The sequence below is a fragment of the Pleurodeles waltl genome, chromosome 7 (assembly GCF_031143425.1).
Source record: "Pleurodeles waltl isolate 20211129_DDA chromosome 7, aPleWal1.hap1.20221129, whole genome shotgun sequence".
Classification (NCBI taxonomy): domain Eukaryota; kingdom Metazoa; phylum Chordata; class Amphibia; order Caudata; family Salamandridae; genus Pleurodeles; species Pleurodeles waltl.
The window spans coordinates 4566459-4589563 of NC_090446.1; the positions used below are offsets into that span (position 1 = coordinate 4566459).

Below are 23105 nucleotides of genomic sequence, written 5' to 3' on the forward strand. Positions count from 1 at the left end.
TATCTCACTCTTTCCTCTGTTGTTTTCCGTCTGGTGTGTAGGGTAGTGATTCTCATTTAATTTAGCTGTCAGGATTTTGCTTCAGTTTTAAAGCTAAGAAGTTCAGTCTTATCCGTAGGAACTGTCCCACTGGTAGCTTTTCCCTAGAGATCGTGGAGGTCGCTACTGGAGGAGGCTGTTCCTGTCTGTTAGTTCTCTGTAAACCTGTCTGGTTCGGGCCACATCTGATGCTCTTATCACCAGGCCCAGGAATGGGCATTCCTTCTTGGTCCATGTCATGGCAGATTGCAGGAACTGAATTCTTGATTTCAAACAGGTTAGAAACTCATTTGCTCTCCCTGCTGTCGTATGCCGGGTTACCAGGACTCATCAATACATCATCGCTTCATTTTATTTCATCCTGATGAGCATTATTCCCCCAGGTATTATTCTTCTGAAATATGTGAATACTCAGAAACGCTGTGCTCGGAGCAAAGGCGCTCCCCATCAATGTTCCGTGCAGTTGTTCCAAAATGGTGCCTTCAAATTCAAAATAAATATTTTCCAGTTCTAATTTTGCCAATGGCATAATAAATTCAATGGGAACTGCCCATTCTAATGTTATTTCACTTAATAGATCTTCGGGGCTCTCAAACCTTTGTCATGACATATACTGGTGTAGAGAGCTTCTGCATCCAGACCTATAATCAACTCCTCTTCTGGGTTAAATTGGACGTCCTTGAGGACATTTAACAGATGCTTCATGTCTGATGTACAAAGGCTTCTCAGATACCAAAGGTCTCAAGAACCAGGCGACAAAGGTAGAGAGGGGTTCTAATACTGACCCTGTTCCTGGACATGCAAACACATACACTAGAGCACTGGAACACTGGTTAGCAAACAAGAGCCTGTTACTGACAAAGCAACACGCTGGACAACTGGAGGGAGGGATCAATTTACCAGCATGAGGAAGGAATACCTGCGGTGGTAAGTTCTAGGGGCTCCTGGTTGAACTTGCAGCTATTGGGAAGCGAGATGGGCAGGCACAGGGCTCACATAGGCAAAGGGTGCAGATGGACGCAGAGGTGGCTGGACCTGGTTTTCTTTCTGTGCTCATCCGTCAGTCTGTATGAAGGTTACAGACGAGCACATCCCTTGCTCCAAACCAATGTTGGTTGATCCAAGATAAGCCCTTCACAACTCTATTCGTACGTAAAAGCAACACCAGAGCACCTGAAGCCACGGAGAGCCACGTTACTGGAGCGGCCACATTGAGGGCCCAGGTAGAGTGGACATGTTCATTAGGAGCACATGAGAACCAAAAGTACTTCCTGAGGGGGTCAATCTACAGGCACAGAGCTGTGTCAAACCAGGGCAGTTCAGGTGCAAGAAATAAGAGTGTAGGGCATGATAAATCTTCATTAGGGTAGCGAAGGAACACATAAGGAAACGCTTTACCACTATGGACTAGTCTGAGATGTAGCCCAATATTCTAACCTTACACAATATGCAGTTTTGCTCTTTTGCTATTTTTTCAGCTGTTATTACCAGCCAGAAAAATTGGGTCAGGTTCTTCCACACATGGGAGAACCAACTTACAAATGGATCAGGTGGAGTGGAGGTTTCATGAGGTAACTGTGCTCCACCTGAGTGGTAACCGGCCTCTTCGAGTTGTCAGTCGTCACATACATGGGCTGATATCTACCCGGCGCAGAGACCTTCTGAACCTCCTCTGTCTTTGTTCGCACTCAAACCTTCTACCTCCGGATGGTCTGTGCTCTGAAGCTAAGTCCTGTGGCGAGCTTCTCCAGTCTCCTCCTCTCGTCATTTTTACCACATTCGTGTAATTCCGTAAACCTTTTCACGCGGATGGCGGTACAATTAGGGCGATGGTAATCCAGGCTCTGGTGGTCATTGGTGTTTGTGCCGAAGAAGGATCCCTAGAAACAAAGCTCTATGTGGTAACACGCGCCGGTAACAGCACAGATCCTGGAATGAGGTCTTGGGTGTCCATCTCAAGAAATCCCACAAACGCCTCATCCCTCTTCCAGAATCTGTTTACCCCTCCTCTGTTCGCTCCTCCAGATCCCTCCCCACCCTCAGAATTTTTTGTCTTAGGTTCTTGCATCATCAATTCTTCTTTCCAGCATCTGAGACATTTGTCCACTATGTGTATCTTTTGATAACAATAACTTGTTTTTTATGTAGCACATTTCTTCTGTTTCGAAGCAAGGTAAACATGTGAACATTACCCAATGTGTAGCACTAAACTAGCCAAACCCAGGAGGAGGGAAGGGTGAGTCTGTTGATACTGGCTATGTATATTTGTTTGTTATATGTTTACATTTTTAAATAAATGAAATGTGTATTTCCTTATCCTGTTGAGTTAGTATTTTGCACTGTGTGGACACTGCTTTATATTTGTGTTATTTGAAAACCAGAAGAAATATTTTGTTTTGAGTCAGTTAAGGCTCTGCCCCATTGGATTTTAGGGTTTGCTGTCGCAGTGTTTGGTATAACCTACACAGAGGCGGCACAAAAAGTAGTGAGTGGAATGCTTGAATTAATCTCCGCCACTAGTGATAATTCCCAGATCCATTCCATTCCACCGTTTTTAAACTCCTGAGGCTGAGTTTCTTCCAGCCCTCCTCATTCTTTTTTTAATGAACGAAGCGGGTCTTGAGGGAGAGCCTTTGAAGTTTATATTAGTAAGAGTGACTCTTTCAACGAAGCTTGCTGCCGGAGTCCTTTGTTTAAAGACCACCTGCATGAGATTATTTGCTGCTTTAATTCCTTTTCTGCCTGTTCTCAAAGGACAAGACCCATTTTCAGTGATGCAGGCCTTTCGATAAGTCGCAAGCAATCCTAGATAGTACTGGAAAGTGCAACAGGGGAGAGGGGTGATATACAATGCATAATCTGTTTACCTCTATGAGGTTTCTAAACCTGTGACGTAAACCTTCTTGTTCTAGGAGCAAGTTAAATTCCGCGATGTTGCTGCCTGTTTCTCCGAAGAGGATTGGAAGAATTTGCAGGAATGGCAGAAAGATTTTTACAAGAATGTCATGAAAGAAATTCACCAGGCCTTGATCGTCCTTGGTAAATTCTCACCGTCCCAAGAGGAATATGCAATATACATGACTCGTAACTTAGCTACAAGTTTCTTAAATTATGTTGTGATTTAATTTTCCATAATGGGGGTTAATACAACTTTGGAGGAGGTGTTAATCCGTCCCAAAAGTGACGGTAAAGTGACGGATATACCACCAGCTGTGTTACGAGTTCCATAGGATATAATGGACTCGTAATAGGGCTGGTGGTATATCCGTCACTTTACCGTCACTTTTGGGATGGATTAATACCTCCTCCAAAGTTGTAATAACCCCCAATATGTCTAGATAAATATGACACAGTAGAACTCGTTGAGAAGAAGCTACAGAACAGATTTGTGACCCTTCATGAACATAGAAAATGTTCAGCCGAACTGGTCACAGGGGTCTATACCTTCATCCACGTTTCATTAAACCGGTCATCTGCTCTGTTCAGATGTTAAGAGGGTCCCCGTGCTGGTGGTTCAGTCGTTGGCGTGATCTTCACATGGCCTGGTCATGTCCTGCAGGAGCCCCTCCTGAGACCAGTTGGAAGTGACTCAGTTGATATGGGTATTGGAATGCAGACATTGGCCGGAGATGGTCCGGGGTTCACTCTGGAACGGAACTGCAGCTTTCGTCAAAGGGCTGGTGGGCTTCCTACCCTGACTCCCAGACGCGGATGGTTTCTGGAAGGAGGACAGGAGAACATGTGTGTGCAGACTCCCAGGTGGACCCTGTGGAGCTTCATAGAGAGTACATGTGTAATCTAATGGACCAATCAGTAGGCGGGACACATGGTGACTCCACAGACATATCCGAGCACATAGATAACAGATACTCTATACATGTCCCACACATGCCGGAGGCAGTGTGCCTCTGTTAGGGCAAACTTCACAGACTTTACATGGGGGCGGTAGGCTGTGTGATCGAGCAGGCACACAGGCCTATTGCAGACTCCAGCCACCACCACTGGACTCTACTCATCCAGGTGACGGGGCGTCTAGAGGAGCGCCCTTTAGGTGCCCTCTCGGCATCAGGAACTAGCGTGGATGTCTTCTCCCTGTGAATTAGGAGCTTCTCCATGGGCTCGCAAGATTATTAGGTTCATGGAAAGAAATACATAGAAGGTACAATTGTAGAGCATCACAACACCCCACAATAATGCATTGGTAAATTGAGTTACAAGTGCAGATAAAACCTTTCACTGTAAATGAAAATATTCCTGTGTGTAAGTTAAACGTATAAGCGTAAATGGTTCTGGGACTTCGGCCCATGGCGTGGAGTATGTCATGTCCCATAAGTTAACTAAAGTTTGCTTTAAGTGGATCATATTAATATCCCCAGGTGTTTCTAGCACACCACTAGCATATCCACTAACTTTCTGGAAGAATTATTGTCATTACAATGATACACTTAATATATATGAATGAGGGATCTTTCGTTTTGCTTTTATATCTCACTTGGTTGTCATATCTCTGTGATGTGTCCTCTTTCCTCTGGTACTCTGTCACCTCAGATTCTAAAATACACATTTTCTCTTTCTCTGACAACAGGTTATCAGATTCTCAATCCTGATTCTTTACTCCGGATTTACAAAGGGAACGATGTGTATGTACAAGAGCCCTTCGAAGCCAGGCGAACAAACACAAATGAGGGGATTGGCTGTAAGTAGGGCGGTCCTGTGCCTCCTCGTGTCCTCTGGATCGAGGATACCTACGTACAAATTCTGGTTGTATGCCAAAATGTCATCAGCAAAAAATCTTCAATAGAAATATCATGTCCTAAACACTGTTCACAAAAATATCATTCAAGTGTGTGCAGATTTTCTTTTATTAACTTCAGTGCAGGATATTTAGATAATGTCGCCAGACTATAATTTGATTGCAATATTCTAGTACCACCCAACAAAATCTTATTTTCACTTTGCATTGAATTTTAAGGAATCAGGCATCTGTCACAGTGAGCAAGTTATAAGAAAGTGGGCCTGCTTGCGTGTACTGTGTGTATTGTGCACACAGGAACAGGGCAAGCTTAGCGATTCATACCCGCGCCTCTGCCCATCGCAGGAACTTTACTATTTGGGCATTTTTGTGCTAGTGACAAAATATTGCTTGTTGCCTTAATTCTGCACAAGAATCCACACAACAGTTTGGGGAAACCCAGACATCTTCTGATGGATGTGAAAAAGTAAGAGGGACCTGCTGTCAGAGTTCATAGTGCGTCTATGTCATACGACTACCTTCAGTCGTGCATGCATGTGCGCGCATGAGTGGGTTTGTACGTCTGTGATTGTGTGTGCATTTGCCTTGCATTGTAAAGCTTGTGTGCAGCTCTCTCTCTTTCTCTTTATAGCCTCTCACCCAACTGTCAGTCCTGACATATTACTGAGAATCACTCACGAAGAAAAGTCCTGTTGGACAGACGTGCAACTCCCAGAAGATGCTGAAGTCAGAAACACTTCCAGTTCCTGTGAGTTTGATGCCAAGACTGTTCTTTTTTAATTATGTCTTTATTGTTCACATTTTTACTATATTACAATCATAATATAGGACCTCACAAAAATCTAGAAACAGCATTCATTTCTACAAAAAACCCCAAGTGGTGTTAAGTCCATGTAAGATTGGGCGATGCGCACCTGCTGTTCTTTAGTATGGAGCTATTCGAGGGCGCTGTAGGCTCTGCTGTTTGCATGAGAACGTGGGACATGGCCTTCCATGTCTGGCAACCATGAGTTTATTGCAGGGACACCCGCTGTCTTATAAATAATCTATGTCTGATCCACAACCAGTGCATAGTTTAAGTTGTAATGGAGTTGCCCATGAGTCAGGGGATGTTAAATCAGAGGAGTGCAAGAAATCCTAATGTATAATTCCCATTCTGTAAATTGTCTGCTAGTTTAGCCCTGAAACCCATTTTTAATCTGATTTCCTCTGCTCCTGCCTACTCAATTACTTCTTGTATGTATGTATGTATGCCGTGATTTATAAAGCGCATTCCTACTCAAAGGAGCATCGAAGCGCTCGGAGGAGAGAACGTGAGAAGAAGGGGACACAATCAAGGGCACTAGCCAGACAAAAGAGTCATAAAACACAAAATAAACTGAAGAAAGTAGACAGAGAAAAAGAAAAACCGAACACAGGTCATAACCACCAGGAAAAGATTTTAACCACGAAAGAGCAAAGTTTTTACCAATTTCCTAAATTTCAAATAACAGGATTCTTGCCTGATGTTCAAAGGGAGCAAGTCCCACCTTCTGGCAGCAGCCACAGTAAAGGCTTTGTCCCCCCATTCAGCTTTACAGGTTTGGGGGACCTGTATCCAATGAGCTTGAGAAGACCTCAGATTTCTCTTAGGTACATACCAATGAAGTCTGGAAATCAAATACTTGTTCTAGCCATCCTTTCATTAACGCTCCCACTGTAATCTGAGCGTGACACCCCCTGAGGCCGAGGATCCTCACCAGTGCCCGTTGTTTGTATCTGAGAAGCAATAACCTTAGAGGATAGCTGAGGATCCTACAGTGCCGCGACACAGGTCTGCTGCCTTGTCCAGACCTTCACCTGCACTAAAATGCTGCTTTTGATAAGTAAAACTGTGTTTATATTCCTTCTGAACAGGTTCTCCAGATGTTTCTGCTGCCTTCGTGGTGTCTGAAGAAGAGCTAGAGCCACATCCCATAAACCATCATGACTCTGAGCGACAAGAGAGTAACCTTCGCTCTTCCAGTGAGTGAGAAAGACAGAAAGGGGTGGGATCAAGAGAGCCTTAGGGGATCTTTCATAGAGGCCATGCACATTACAAGGGGATGTTGAGAACCTATTTGGAAAGGATATAGCCTGTAATTGCCATAGCCCATGCATGAGTGATATATTTCCTCAATATGGACTTCTGTTGTGTGATGTTTAGGTCCTGTACTTCCTTGTACGTTTTTGGAATGCTCGGTACAGTAGGCGTCCTCCATGACCCTGCTTTCTTGTATGAGACCCCTTGTTAGTTGAGCATTTGAACCTGGAACGTCAGCTGAAGGTTGGATGACCTTTACCTGGTGGCAATAAAAGCCAAGACATTGTGTACTTACAGCAGGCCTGACAGCCTCAAGGCAGGGTGCATTACATGTGTGGACATATCTGCACGGGAAGATGTGCCCCTACTATGTCTTTGTCTATACTTAGACATAGTGAGGGAACAGGGGAATCATTTTAAATACATGTGCTGGATCTGGTCAATACAAGTTCCCCAGCTACATGATGGCTTCACTGAAGATAGGGGTGTCTGGTCCAAACACTCGTATTAATAAACCCTCACTGATTCCAGTTAATACATGCATCTTAGAGGTGCCCCTGAAAACTTGCCAAACTGCCGGGGGGCTCACTGACTAGTTCTAACCAGTCTGCCAGCAACAGATAAGAATCTGACGCACAAGGGTGAGATCCTTTGTTCTCGGGAGGTCAGAATCAAAGTCAGCTCTGGCAGAGGTGTTTCCACACCCCTCCCAACAGGATGACCTGCAAATCTGCATTCCAAGGTAGGGGGCTTGAAAGAAGCCCACCACCTTTAGTATGCAGAACTGGCTGTCCTCAGAGGAGGACACTGACCCCATGAGGGGCCCAAGCCCATCTGGCACCCGGACAGGCAGGAAAATTAGCTATGCAGGAGGCATGTTGCATTTCCAAGCTGGACACAACCATAGGGCGACCAGCCTGAAATGAACTCAGCCTCAGGAATTCCGCCATCTTGTGTGTGGTGGAATTAGGAATTCTGGGACAGGGTGAGGCCCACTCCCCAAAGGAAGCGGTCATCTAGGGGGTGTAGTGACCCCAAGGGTAAGGAGCCCCTTGGCTACTACTCTTCACCCCCCTTTTAACACCCCTAAATTGTGTATTTAGGGGACCCCCTGATACCAGCACCTCCAATCTTCACTGGACACAAAAGAAGGAGTGGACAAGAAACCTGCTGAAACTGAGGAGCACAACTGACTTGGCAGCAACTGTGCCAGTCTGCCTGCTACACCCAAACCTCGAGGAACAACTGACTGTCCTGCCGCTGCAGCCTCCAAGAAACCGGGAGAATTGCCACCGCTTTGCAAATCGCCAAGAAGAACTCCCTTTGAGCAGAGGAGCATCTGCAGGCAACCCAAGAAAGAACTGTGAGGGCCAGGACCGCCAAAAACCTGATGCCGGACTGCACCACTCCACCCGAGCCACCCTTCCCGAGCTGAAGTGGGCCAATGGTGCCAGTGTGGTTCCCAGGCCCTCCAGAGATGAAGCCCACCTTGTGCCGGTCCACTGTGGTCTTCCCAATGCCGTCGGCTGCCTGTTCCTGCAGACGCTCCTCCAACTGTGAGTAAATCCAGCACTGGACCCAATGCCAAAAGTTACCACTGCACCTGAGCCCCACAGCATGAGGAGTGGACCAATGGTGTGCCCGAGGACCTCAAGGGTTGAGCCCTCCTGGGGGTTTGGTTCCCCCAGACTGACCTTCTAGGCCCAGCTTGCAGCAATTTTGTGACCAGACTGTTTCCCATTGAATGGGACACCTGACACCATAATGCACCTCTACACCGGGACGCCACTGAGCCTCCTCCGAGGTAAACTGTTGGTGTGGCCTTAGACCTTGCCTCATACTCATCTCAAGTCCAGAAAAACAGTCTTGTAGGTCGTTGCTAAGTGCCAAATGCAGTGTATGTTTCTTTCTCATAGGATAACATTGGGCACCCGACGCTGAGAAGCCCCTCTACACCCGGACGCCCCACTGCCTCTGGAAGTCACTTGTTGGTTCTGCCTGGGACCATGCCCCATACTTACCTTAACTCCAGAAAAACAGTCTTGTAGGTCGTTGCTAAGTGCCGAATGCACTATGGGGGTCATTCTGACCCCGGCGGTCTGAGACCGCCGGGGCCAGGGTCGGCGGGAGCACCGCCGACAGACCGGCGGTGCCCCGCAGGGCATTCTGACCGCGGCGGTTCGGCCGCGGTCAGATGTGGGAAACCGGCGGTCTCCCGCCGGTTTCCCGCCGGTTTCCCGCTGCCCTGCAGAATCCTCCATGGGGATTCTGACACCCCCTACCGCCATCCTGTTCCTGGCGGGTCTCCCGCCAGGAACAGAATGGCGGTAGGGGGTGCCGCGGGGCCCCTGCAGTGCCCATGCCAATGGCATGGGCACTGCAGGGGCCCCCATAAGAGGGCCCCACAAAGTATTTCAGTGTCTGCTATGCAGACACTGAAATACGCAACGGGTGCCACTGCACCCGTCGCACCTTCCCACTACGCCGGCTCAATTCTGAGCCGGCGTCCTCGTGGGAAGGTTGATTTGCCCTGGGCTGGCGGGCAGCCTTTTGGCGGCCGCCCGCCAGCCCAGGGCAAATCCCAAAATACCCTCAGCGGTCTTTCGACCGCGGAGCGGTATTTTGGTGGGGGAACTTTGCCGCCGCCCGCCGAAGTTAGAATCACCCCCTATATGTTTCTTTTCCCATAGGATGACATTATTGCAAGGTAGAGTGAGAATATCATTTCTATGCATCTGTATTTTATACATTTTAACTTCACTTTTTATTTTTGTAAACAGGCTCTGTGGCTGTCCCTGAAGTTTTAGTAGTAACAGTAAACGAAGACGACGATGTCTATTCCGTGGATGAAGAGGACTGTGAGATCATTGAGAGCAGTGATGAGCTGACAGGTGAATGACTGAAGCGCACAAGTTATGACAGATCATGTTGAGTAGTATAAGCTAAAATGTGAATACCTGAAGCGTACAAGGTATGACGTTCAGTAGTATAAGCTAACATGTGAATACCTGAAGCGTACAAGTTATGACGGACGGCGTTCATTAGTGTAAGCTAACAGGTGAATAACTGAAGCGTACAAGTTATGACAGTCGACGTTCAGTAGTATAGGCTAACAGATGAATAACTGAAGCGTACAAGGTATGACAGTCGACGTTCAGTAGTATAGGCTAACATGTGAATACCTGAAGCGTTCAAGTTATGATAGTCGACGTTCAGTAGTGTAAGCTAACAGGTGAATAACTGAAGCGTCCAAGTTACAATAGACGACGTTCAGTAGTGTAAGCTAACAGGTGGATAACTGAAGCGTACAAGTTATAACACGACGTTCAGTAGTGTAAGCTAACAGGTGAATAACTGAAGCGTACAAGGCATGACAGTCGACGTTCAGTAGTGTAAGCTAACAGGTGAATAACTGAAGTGTACAAGTTATAACACGACGTTCATTAGTGTAAGCTAACAGGTGATTAACTGAAGCGTACAAGTTATAACAGACGACGTTCAGTAATATAGGCTAACATGTGAATACCTGAAGCGTTCAAGTTATGATAGTCGACGTTCAGTAGTGTAAGCTAACAGGTGAATAACTGAAGCGTCCAAGTTACAACAGACGACGTTCAGTAGTGTAAGCTAACAGGTGAATAACTGAAGCGTACAAGTTATGACAGATGACGTTCAGTAGTGTAAGCTAACAGGTGAATAACTGAAGCGTACAAAGTTTGACAGATGACGTTCAGTAGTGTAAGCTAACAGTTGAATAACTGAAGTGTACAAGTTATGACGGACGGCGTTCAGTAGTGTAAGTTAACAGGTGAATGACTGAAGCGTACAAGTTATGACAGATGACGTTCAGTAGTATAAGCTAACAGGTGAATAACTGAAGCGTACAAGGTATGACAGTCGACGTTCAGTAGTGTAAGCTAACAGGTGAATAACTGAAGTGTACAAGTTATAACACGACGTTCATTAGTGTAAGCTAACAGGTGATTAACTGAAGCGTACAAGTTATAACAGACGACGTTCAGTAGTGTAAGCTAACAGGTGAATAACTGAAGCGTACAAGGTATGACAGATGACGTTCAGTAGTATAAGCTAACAGGTGAATGACTGAAGCATACAAGTTATGACAGATGACGTTCAGTGGTTTAGGCTAACAGGTGAATAACTGAAGCGTACAAGGTATACCAGACGACGTTCAGTAGTGTAAGCTAACAGGTGATTAACTGAAGCGTACATGGTATGACAGATGACGTTCAGTAGTGTAAGCTAACAGGTGAATAACTGAAGCGTACAAGTTATGACGGACGACGTTCAGTAGTGTAAGCTAACAGGTGAATAACTGAAGCATACAAGGTTTGACAGATGACGTTCAGTAGTATAAGCTAACAGGTGAATGACTGAAGCGTACAAGTTATGACGGACGACGTTCAGTAGTATAGGCTAACAGGTGAATAACTGAAGCGTACAAGGTATGACAGATGACGTTCATTAGTGTAAGCTAACAGGTGAATGACTGAAGCGTACAAGTTATGACGGACGACGTTCAGTAGTATAGGCTAACAGGTGAATAACTCAAGCGTACAAGGTATGACAGATGACGTTCATTAGTGTAAGCTAACAGGTGAATAACTGAAGCATACAAGGTTTGACAGATGACGTTCAGTAGTATAAGCTAACAGGTGAATGACTGAAGCGTACAAGTTATGACGGACTAGGTTCAGTAGTATAGGCTAACAGGTGAATAACTGAAGCGTACAAGGTATGACAGATGACGTTCATTAGTGTAAGCTAACAGGTGAATAACTGAAGCGTACAAGTTATGACAGATGACGTTCAGTAGTTTAAGCTCAATAATCTGAGCCCCCACACTTGACGCATAAGACTGCCACCGCTTGATTTTTTTGTAAACCCTCTTTCCGCTGCATATTCTTCTTCTATCCACCGGGTTGTATATACAAATATCTGTCCCATGATTCAATGACAGGAGAGTTTTGCTTCAGACTTTCAACATAAAGTAAAACACCGGTAATGTTAGTCGCGCAGATCAGAGCTGTGGACTCTGGTGCTGCGTATGCAGGTGCCATGAAACGTTACTGCCGGGTCAAGTGACTGCAGAAGTGAGCAGCCGATTCATCTGATCTAACTGTGTGTTTATAAAGATCTACGGCCTGATTTAGAGTTTGGCAGAAGGGTTCTCCATAACAAATGTGATGGATATACCGTCCGTCCTGCTATAAGTGCATTAGGATATGAGGCAGGCGTAATAAGGCGAATGGAATATCCGTCACATTTGTGAGAGAGTACCCGACCACCAAACTAAAATCAGGGCCTAATTTTATACCACTTTTCTGCTCCCTCAAATAGTTTTGTTTAGAGACACATGCCAAGAGCATAGCAAGGAGGTGTCCACGTGTGGCCCCGAAGTGCACTGAATTAGGGTACTGTGGTTTCTCCTATTGGGTCATGTTGGATACTGTTACATTGTTTCACCTCCAAATCTTTCATGTGGGCTATCAGTTCTTCATGGTGCCTTGTTAGCCCCATGCTCCTTGTTCTTGGCCCAACTCCTCCTGCTCCCTCTAGTTGGTAGCCACACCCTTGTTTTGGGAGGAATTTCCTCTTGTTAGCTTGCGCTCCCCACCACTACCTTCTGCTGTCTCTTGATCCCTCGAATTGTCTTCTGGCGGTTCATGTTCATTTACACTGGTTTGATCCATCCACTTGTTAAATTGTGGGTGAATGGAAATGTCTTGTGTAGTTAATCAATCATATCTTGGCAGTTGCTAATATGTGGACCTACTAGCTGCAGGCATCTTACTTGCAGATGAGGGTTCTCAGTCAGAAAAGACATGTCCTGGAGCTGAAGTTCTAGGCAGTCACTGGAGTTTTTATAGTCCTTTTCTTGACAATCTGACAAAGAACTGATCTTTTAAACCAACAGATATGGGATGTCGATCTGGAATCACCATTAACAGATACCGAATGGAGCTCCACTTGGGAACATGTGATTTATGCCCCAATAGAACATGTCCAAACTGTGGAGTGGAAAGAGCTGATTTCCATAATAACATGACATGGACCTGTGCACATCTGCAAATGTTATGGCGAGCATTGGTGACGAATTCAGCAGACATTGTATAATTCCTCTCGAGCCCATAGTGTGACTCTGCTTAATCTAATACCGAGGCCCCAATAGCTAAAGATCAAATACAAATTAGCTTTACTGGGGCTAGTGCTGGTAAAAACCCTGCATTGCTATTCAGTGGATGAGGGCTTGAAGTCTATCCTTGGCATTCTGGGAGAGATATATGTGAGTCAGGTATTGCAAAGGAAATTCAGATGAAGGCAAGTAGAACATATGCTAAACTCTTGGAAGATCAGAAGTGTGGTCTGTAATGCTCGATGCACTAATATTGGGAGGCGGGGAGGTGAGCCTTCGGGACAGTAATATTGTGGCTCCATGATTTGCACTATGGACTGCTGATGACATCTGTGATTATTGCCCTGGTCCTATTGCTTGTTTGTCTATTGTAGGACGCTGGCTTTGTATATACTATATCAAAATGAGATATAGGGCCTCATTAAGACCCTGGCGGCTGGCGGTACACTGGCGGTAACACTGCCAACAGGCTGGCGGTGTTCCACCAGTGTATTATGACCGTGGCGCATTAGCCACGGCCATACCACCGGCCCCTCCACTTGACCACCAGGATTCCACCTTGGTCGGAGTCGCCTGGGGGTCCTCCCTGGCTAGTTGGTTTCTTTGAACACGGGCCGGGGGCATCGGGTGCAGAGTAGTTGGACTCACGCTTCTGGAGTGAGGTGAGAGTCCCTTTAAAGTTGGTTTCTTGGTCTTCTTTTTGGACAGGTCTTCTGTCCACAGGAGTTTCTTGGTCCTCGGTGATTCAGGCAGTCCCCTGGAGGCTTTTCAGGGGTTGCTGGCCCTGCAGGACGCGTTGCTTCTTTTCTTGCAGCTTTTCGAAGCAGGAGATGGGCCGGTAGGGCTGGATCATAGTCAGTTGTTGTCTCCTTCTCTGCAGGGATTTCAGCTCAGCAGTCCTTTTTTCTTGAGGTCGTCAGGAATCTGAAGAGACGGGTTCACGGTCGCCCCTAAATACTAAATTTAGGGGGGGTGTTAGGGTTAGAGGTCAGTAGCCAATGGCTACTCTCCCTGAGGGTGGCTACACCCTCCTCATGCCCCCTCCATCTGGTGAGGGGGCACATCCCTATCCCTATTGGTCCTAATCCTCCAAAGCAAGATAGAGGGTTTCTCAAGGAGTGGGGGGGAGGTCACTTCAGCTCTGGACACGTTAGGGGTGGTCCTGACTGGTGGGTAACTCCTCCTTGTTTTTCTCATTATCCCTCTGGACTTGTCACCAAAAGTTGGGGCTCGTCCGGAGGACGGGCATTTCCACTAGCTGGAGTGCCCTGGGCCACTGTAGCGCCAGGCTTGAGCCTCTGAGGCTCACTGCCAGGTGTTACAGTTCCTGCAGGGGGAGGTGTGAAGCACCTCCACCCAGGATAGGTTTGGTTTCTGACCACAGAGTGCACAAAGGCACTCACCCCATGTGGTCAGAAACCCGTCTGGAAGTGGCAGGCTGGCAGAGACCGGTCAGCCTAGCACTAGCAGTTGGGCTAACATAGAGGGGGCATCTCTAAGATGTGTGCATTTATCAATAAAACCCACACTGGCATCAGTGTGGGTTTATTGTGCTGAGAAGTTTGATACCAAACATCCCAGTATTCAGTGTAGCCATTATGGTGCTGTGGAGTTCATAATGTCAAACTCCCAGATCATAAACTAAGTATGGCTACCCTCCCCTTACAATGTCTAAGAATGCTATGCCCTCACCTCTGGTATAGTGCACCCTGCCTTAGGGCTGTAAGGCCTGCTAGGGGGGTTACGTACCTATGCCAGAGGCAGTGGTTTGTGGGCATGGCACTCTGAGGGGAGTGCCATGTCAACTTTGTCTTTTCTCCCCACTAGCACACACAAGCTGCAAAGCAGTGTGCATATACTGAGTGAGGGGTCCCTGAGTGTGGCATAATACTTTCTGCAGCCCTTAGAGAACGTCCCTGGCCACAGGGGCCCTTTGTACCAGGGGTACCTTTTTACAAGGGACTTAACTGTGTGCCAGGGCTGTGTCAATTGTGGAAACAAAGGTACAGTTTTAGGGAAAGAACACTGGTGCTGGGGCCTGGTTAGCAGGGTCCCAGCACACTTTCAATCAAAGGTGGCATCAACACTAGGCAAAAGGTGTGGGTGGGTGTAACTATGTCAACAGTGGCACTTTCCTACACAACCCTCTCCCCCCCCCAAAAAAGAAAGAGGATGAGACTACCCTTTCCCAAGAGAGCCTTCATTTTCTAAGTGGAAGAACCTGGAAAGGCCATCTGCATTGGCATGGGCAGTCCCAGGTCTGTGTTCCACTATAAAGTCCATTCCCTGTAGGGATATGGACCACCTCAAAAGTTTAGGGTTCTCTCCTTTCATTTGCATGAGCCATCTGAGAGGTATGTGGTCAGTTTGAACAATAAAGTGAGTACCAAACAAGTATAGTCTCAACTTTTTCAGTGACCAAACCACAGAAAAGTCCTACCTCTCAATAGCACTCCAACACTGCTCCCTGGGGAGTAACCTTCTGCTAATGAAAGCAACAGGCTGGTCAAGGCCATCATTGGTTTGGGATAGGATTGCTCCTATCCCATGTTCAGAGGCATCTGTCTGCACAATGAATTGGTTAGAATAATCTGGAGCTTTTAGAACAGGTGCTGAGCCTTTTTTCACAGTCTAGAGTCCAGTTTACCTTCTTGGGCATTTCCGTGAGGGCTGTCACAATGGACCGATATCCCTTTACAAACCTCCTGTAGTACCCATTCAAGCCAAGGATTTCCCTGACTTGAGTCTGGGTTTTTGGAGATTCCCAGTCCAGAATTGTCTGGATCTTGGGTTGTAAAGGTTGCCCTTGGCCTCCACCTACAAGGTGGCCCAAGTATACAACTGTTCCCTGCTCTATCTGGACTTTGGATGCCTTGATAGAGAGGCCTGCTGCTTGCAGGGCCTGCAAAACCTTCTCCAGGTGGACCAGGTGATCTGGCCAGTTGGAACTAAAGACAGCAATATCATCTAGATATGCTGCACTAAGGGACTCCAAACCAGCAAGGACTTGATTCACCAACATTTGGAAGGTGGCAGGGGCATTCTTTAAACCAAAGGACATAACAGTAAACTCATAATGCCCATCAGGTGTTGAGAATGCTGTTTTCTCTTTTGCTCCAGGTGCCATTCTAATGTGCCAGTACACTACAGTTAAGTCTAAGGTACTCAGAAATTTGGCTGCACCTAACATGTCAATCAGCTCATCTTCTCGGGGTATGGGGTGAGCATCTGCCTTAGTGACAGACTTGAGTCCTCTGTAATCCACAGAAAACCTAATTTCTCTCTTTCCATCCTTGGTATGAGGTTTGGGGACTAAGACCACTGGGCTAGCCCAGGGGCTGTCAGAGTGCTCTGTTACCCCTAACTCCAGCATCTTGTGGACTTCTACTTTGATTCTCTCTTTGACTTGGTCAGACTGTCTGAATATTTTGTTTTTGAAAGGTAATCATGGGTACACAGATGTGTCTGACCAGGGGTCAAAGAGAAGAGCTCAGCAAACTGTTGCAGGACTTGCCTGCAGTCAGAATGCTGTTGGGCAGAGAGTATGTCTGAATAGACCACTCCATCTACTGTCCCATCTTTAGGTTCAGTTCAGAGGAGGTCAGGGAGAGGTTCACTCTGTGCTTCCTGATCCTCATCAGTAACCATCAGCATGGTTATATCTGCCCTGGGCAAGGACCACTCCATCTGTCTTGAACCCTTTCTTTCTGCCCTGGTTGGAATTCAACCATTGCAGCCTTTAGGTCATACCACAACGTCTGGAGTTGTTGGCTGGCCTCAAGATTTTTGGATGCCTTTTCCATGTACTCAGCCATCCTTGAGCGGAGTCCAAGCACATAGCCCACCACATGTACTTTAGGCTCATGTAGAGGTCTCTCCCAGCCCTCTTTAACAAGTGCCAGTGGTCCCCTTACAGGATGGCCAAAAAGAAGCTCAAAGGGGGAAAACCCTACTCCCTTCTGTGGCACCTCTCTGTAGGCAAAAAGCAGACATTGCAGGAGGACATCCCATCTCCTTTTGAGTATTTCAGGGAGCCGCATGATCATACACTTCAATGTCTTGTTAAACCTTTCAACAAGGCCATTGGTTTGTGGATGATAAGGTGTGGTGAACTTATAAGTCACCCCACACTCATTCCACATGTGTTTGAGATAAGCTGACATGAAGTTGGTACCTCTGTCCGAAACCACCTCCTTAGGGAAACCCACTCTGGTAAGGATACCAATTAGGGCCTTGGCTAGCATGATCCACTACTACCAGTATGTGTTGGTTCCCTGAGGCTGTGGGAGGTTCAAATGGACCCACAATGTCCACACCAACCCATTCAAAGAGGACCCCCACCACTGGAAGTGGAATGAGGGGGGCCTTTGGATGGCCACCTGTCTTGCCACTTGCTTGACAGGTGACACAGAAGCTACAAAAATCCCTTACTTTCGGGGACATATTGGGCTAATAGAAATGGTTCATTAATCTGTCCCATGTCTTGGTTTGTCCCAAATGCCCAGCTAACGGGGATGTCATGGGCCAAAGTGAGAATAAACTCTCTAAACACCTGAGGCACTATTACTCTCCTAGTGGCACCAGGTTTGGGATCTCTTGCCTCAGTGTAAAGGAGTCCATCCTCCCAATAGACCCTGTGGGAGCCACTGACATCTCCTTTCTCCTGTTCAGCAGCTTGCTGTCTCAGGCCTTCAAGAGTGGGACAAGTCTTTTGTCCCTGGCACAGCTGTTCCCTTGAGGGTCTCCCTGGGCCCAGGAGCTCTACCTGGTAAGGCTTCAGCTCCATGGACTCAGTTTCCTCAGGGGATAGGACATCTTCTTAGGAAGAAAGGTCCTGCTTCTTGTGCTGTACAGAGGCTGGTCCCCCAGTTTTCTTACCTTTTCTTTTGGAAGGTTGGGCCATTATTCCAGGGTCCAACACTTCCTTATCACCCTGTGCTCTGCTCTGTGCCCTTGTTTATACACACACCAGTTCGGGGATACCCAGCATGCCTGCATGGGTTTTGAGTTCCACCTCAGCCCATGCTGAGGACACCGGATCATTCCCTAGCAAACATTCTACTGTGGTTGCAGGAGGGCCCCTACCTGTTTCAGGCCAGTAACCCCTCCCCATTCTAAAGTCATTATTACCATGGGATGGACCTTAGATTCATTGTCAGCACTGGTAACTGGATATGTTTGTCCAGCCAAATATTGTCCTGGGGAAATCAGCTTTTCTATCACCATGGTGACACTGGGACCTCTATCCCTCAGGGCTTCTACCTTTGTCCCATTTATCAAGAGCTGCTGTCTGTATTTTTGCATGTTAGATGGCCAGGCAGCAAGTGTGGCTAAATCCACCCCACCCTCAGAGACTGAAGTAGCCTCAGTGTGAAACCTGATTTGCTCTTGGCACACTGTTGATCCCACCTGGAGACTGGCTATTCCAGTGCTAACTGGAGTAGAAGTTGTGGGACTTTTCTTGGGACAGGCCTTGTCTCCAGGTTGGTGTCCACATTGTCTACAGGTGTGACACCAGGCCTTTTTGAGGTCAACGTTTTTACCCTTATACCCAGTTGTGGACAGTGAAGAGGCACGGGGCCCACCCTCCTGAGCAGGGTTTTGGGGCCCTTGAGAGGACTCTTTAGTTTTGTCCTTGGATGTCTCACCACCCTTCCCCTGGGGAGGCTTTGTGACCCCTTTCTTTTGGTCACCCCGGTGTAAGTCTTGGTCACCCTTGTCTTGACCCAGTGGTCTGCCTTCTTTACCAATTCTTGGGGAGAAATTGGACCTAGGTCTACCAGATGTTGATGCAACTTGTCATTGAAGCAGTTACTTAACAGATGTTCTTTCATAAATAAATTATACAGCCCATCATAGTCATGCACTCCACTGCCAGTTATCCAACCATCTAGTGTTTTGACTGAGTAGTCAACAAAATCAACCCAGTACTGGCTTGAGGTTTTGTGAGCCCTCTGAACCTAATTCTGTTCTCCTCAGTTGAGACTCCAAAGCCCTCCATCAGGGTAGCCTTCATGAGCTCATATGATTCTGCATCTTTTCCAGAGAGTGTGAGGAGTCTATCCCTACACTTACCAATAAACAGTTCCCAAAGGGGAGCTCCGCAGTGAGATCTGTTTAGCTTTCTGGTTGCACAAGCCCTCTCAAAAGCTGTGAACCATTTGGTGATGTCATCACCATCTTCATATTTTGAAACAATCCTTTTGGGGATTTTTAGGATGTCAGTATTCTCTAGGGCCCTATTTATGTTGCTGCCACCATGTATGGGTGCCAAACCCATTTCTGCTCTCTCCCTTTCTATAGCTAGGAGCTGTTTCTCCAAAGCTAATCTTTTGGCCACCCTTGCTAAAAGGGTGTCCTCCTCATTGAGGCTGCCCTCAATGTTCTCAGAGGAAGATCCAGAGTCTCTGAGTCTGATTTGTGGAGACAGGGGTCTTGGAACCCTTGTCTCCCTAGTTAGGGTAGGAGGGGGTAGATCTACCTCCTGATCCCCAACGTCTTCCCCATCTAAGGGGAGGTCTTCCCCTTCAGTAGGGTGGTCCCTGCTGTACTCTGCCAAGAGCTCCTGGAGCTCGACCTTTGTAGGGTTGGAACCAGTTTTAATTTTTCTTAGCTTACAGAGGGACCTTAGCTTTGCCATCCCTAGATGAAGATAAGGGGTGAGGTTGAGTCCCATCACCATATCTTCTGAGCTACTCATTATGTCTCTAAAAGTTGGGGTTACTTTTTAAGATACTAAAAACTACTTCTAGTACTTATCCTAACTTTTACAGAACTTTTAAACTTAGAAAAGAGATGCTAACAGGGACTTACACAAGGCCCTAGCAGGACTTTTACACATTTGGGAAAATAGTCCAAATTCAAAAATCAATTTTCTAATGACAATTTTGGATTTTAGTTGTGTGATCAGGTATTGGCTGAGTAGTCCAGCAAATGCAAAGTCTTAGATCCCATTGCTGCTACCAACGTAGGAAGCTGGCTCTGTAGATACTATATCAAAATGAGATGTAGTGTGCACAGAGTCCAGGGGTTCCCCAAGAGGCTTGGCAGAGGCAATAACAGACATTATTATTATATAGTGTGGTCGAGCAGTAGGCTTATCAGAGGGTAGTGTTAAGCATTTGTTGTACATACACAGGCAATAAATGAGGAACACACACTCAAAGACTTACTCCAGGCCAATAGGTTTTTATATAGAAAAATATTTTTTTGTTCATTTATTTCTAGAACCACAAGATTCATTTAGCAGGTAAGTACATTAAATGAAAGGTACTTTGCATAGTAATACTTTTGAATGGAGTCAACAATGTACACAGTTTTTCTTAAAATGGCAAAAAGCTATTTTAAAAGTGAAGACTTCAATTTTCAACAGTTTGTGGGGGAGGTAAGTAAAGTACAGTTTGTGAGGTAAGGAATCGACTTACTGGTTCAGTCTCCGGGGCATAGGTAGCCCACCGCTGGGGGTTCAAGATAACCCCAAACACCCAGCACCAGCAACACAGGGCCGGTCAGGTGCAGAGGTCAAACAGGAACCAAAATAACATGGCCCCTATGGAGACAGGGGGTACTCCAGTTCCGTTTGCTTGCAGGTAATAACCCGCGTTGTCGGAGGGTAGACAAGGGGGGTTTAGAGGAGCACTGGGTGGGGGGCCAAGTAGGCACCAAACATTCACCCTCAGTGGCACGGGGAGGCCAGGTGCAGGGTGCAAACAGGGTGTTTGGTTCCCAATGGAACTCAATGGGCTGACCCGGGGGGGGGGGAGAGGGGTCACTTAGGCGCTGCAGGCAGGGCACAGGGGGGCTTCTTGAGCAAGCCACTGACTGGACAGGGAGAAGGGCTGCCTGCTGGTCACTGCTGCACCGGTGGTCGGTTTCTCTTGAGTCTGGGGGCTGCGGGTGCAGTGCTTCTCCAGGCGTCGGATATCTTTGTCCCTGGCAGTCGCGGTCAGGAGGGTCCTCGGGATTTCCTCTGCAGATGTCGTCGTGGAGACGTCAGCCCAGGGTGGACACTTGGTCGGAATCACCTGGGGGTCCTCTCTGGCTAGTTGGTTTAGCTGGAGACAGGCCAGGGGCGTCGTGTGCAGAGTAGTTTTGGACTCACGCTCCTGGAGTGAGGTGGGAGTCCCTTTAAAGATGGTTGCTTTTTCTTCTTGTTTGACAGGTCTGCTGTCCACAGGAGTTTCTTGGTCATCGGTGCTGCAGGCAGTCCCCTGGAGGCTTTTCAGGGGTCGCTGGTCCTGCAGGGCGCGTTGCTTCTTTTCTTGCAGATTTTCAAAGCAGGAGACTGGCTGGTAGGGCTAGGTCCGAGTCAGTTGTTGTCTCCTTCTCTTCTCTGGGAGGTTTTCAGCTCAGCAGTCCTCCTTTTTTCTTGAGGTCACCTGGAATCTGAAGAGCTGGGTTCAGGGTCGCCCTTAAATACTAAATTTAGGGGTGTGTTAGAGGTTAGAGGGCAGTAGCCAATGGCTACTCTCCCTGAGGGTGGCTACACCCTCCTCATGCCCACTCCCCCTGGCGAGGGGGCCCATCCCTATCCCTATTGGTCCTAATCCTCCAAAGAAAGATGGAGGATTTCTCAAGGAGGGGTTCACCTCAGCTCTGGACACATTAGGGGTGGTCCTGGCTGAGGGAGTGACTCCTCCTTGTTTTTCTCATTATCCCTCTGGACTTTCCACCAAAAGTGGGGCTCGTCCGGGGGTGGGCATCTCCACTGGCTGGAGTGCCCTGGGGCACTGTAACACCAAGCCTGAGCCTTTGAGGCTCACTGCCAGGTGTTACAGTTCCTGCAGGGGGAGGTATGAAGCACCTCCACCCAGGACAGGCTTTGTTTCTGATTACAGAGTGTACAAAGGCACTCACCCCACGTGGTCAGAAACTCGAATGGAAGTGGCAGGCTCGCATAGACCGGTCAGCCTTACACTAGCAGTTGGGCTAACATACAACGGTCATCTCTAAGATGTGTGCATTTTGCAATAAATCCCACACTGACATCAGTGTGGGTTTATTGTGCTGAGAAGTTTGATACCAAACTTCCCAGTATTCAGTGTAGCCATTATGGTGCTGTGGAGTTTGTAATGACAGACTCCCAGACCATATACTCAGTATAGCTACCCTGCACTTACAATGTCTAAGAATTGACTTAGACACTGTAGGGGCATATCGCTCATGCAGCTATGCCCTCACCTGTGATATAGTGCACCCTGCTTTAGGGCTGTAAGGCCTGCTAGAGGGGTGACTTGCCTATGCCACTGGCAGTGGGATGTGGGCATGACACCCTGAGTGGAGTGCCATGTCGACTTTGTCTTTTATCCCCACCAGCACATACAAGCTGCCAGGGAGTGTGCATGCACTGAGTGAGGGGTCCCTGCGGATGGCATAATACATGGCGCAGCCCTTAGAGACCTTCCCTGGTCACAAGCCCCTTGGTACCAGGGGTACCTTTTACAAGGGACTTACCTGAGTGCCAGGGCTGTGCCAATTGGGTAAACAAAGGTACAGTTTTAGGTAAAGAACACTGGTGCTGGGGCCTGGTTAGCAGGGTCCCAGCACACTTTCAATCAAGGTTTGCATCAACACTAGGCAAAAAATGGGGGGTAACCATGCCAACAGTGGCATTTTCCTACAATGTGTCTTTCTCACGCCTCTTGGCCTGTATTGCCTCTTTTCCATCTTTGGTACCTATGATTCGTATCTCCCCACCATGAACAAATGACCAGGGCGAACATGGCCCAACTATTATCTCTTTCTTACTTGCTTTGCTTCTTCCCAGATTGGAATCCAGCACCAGTAACCCTCACCTTACTTAGAGATAATACAAAGGAAAAGAGAGGAACCATAAAACTGCCCTGGAGATAGTCTATTCAGGACCCTAATACTCCTCCATGGGTAAACCTTCAAGGCACTCTTCATACTGTCGTGAATATAAATATAATACTTAACACCAAAACTGTATTCCAGAAAAGGGTGATAAAAATCCAACCCTGCTCCGGTTGCCTGATGTGAAGGTCCTTTAAACCCAGGACGCCTCTGATCTTCAGAGAGCCGCCCCCAGCCCCCACCACACTGACATACACATACCAGAACATGTGTCACACCTT

At 47.3% G+C, this 23105-nt stretch overlaps 1 protein-coding gene and 1 long non-coding RNA gene across 2 annotated transcripts in view; both read left to right on the forward strand.

Annotated features, from left to right (window-relative positions):
- Positions 1-23105, forward strand: part of LOC138303505 (uncharacterized) — a 1082407-nt gene that overhangs the window by 899752 nt on the left and 159550 nt on the right. The window lies entirely within an intron of this gene.
- Positions 1-23105, forward strand: part of LOC138303503 (zinc finger protein 184-like) — a 32215-nt gene that overhangs the window by 6649 nt on the left and 2461 nt on the right. The window contains exons 2-6 of the mRNA XM_069242686.1: positions 2952-3078; positions 4625-4735; positions 5424-5540; positions 6689-6796; positions 9635-9745. Of these exons, the coding sequence (XP_069098787.1) occupies positions 2952-3078; positions 4625-4735; positions 5424-5540; positions 6689-6796; positions 9635-9745 (574 nt within the window). The remainder of the gene's footprint in view (positions 1-2951; positions 3079-4624; positions 4736-5423; positions 5541-6688; positions 6797-9634; positions 9746-23105) is intronic.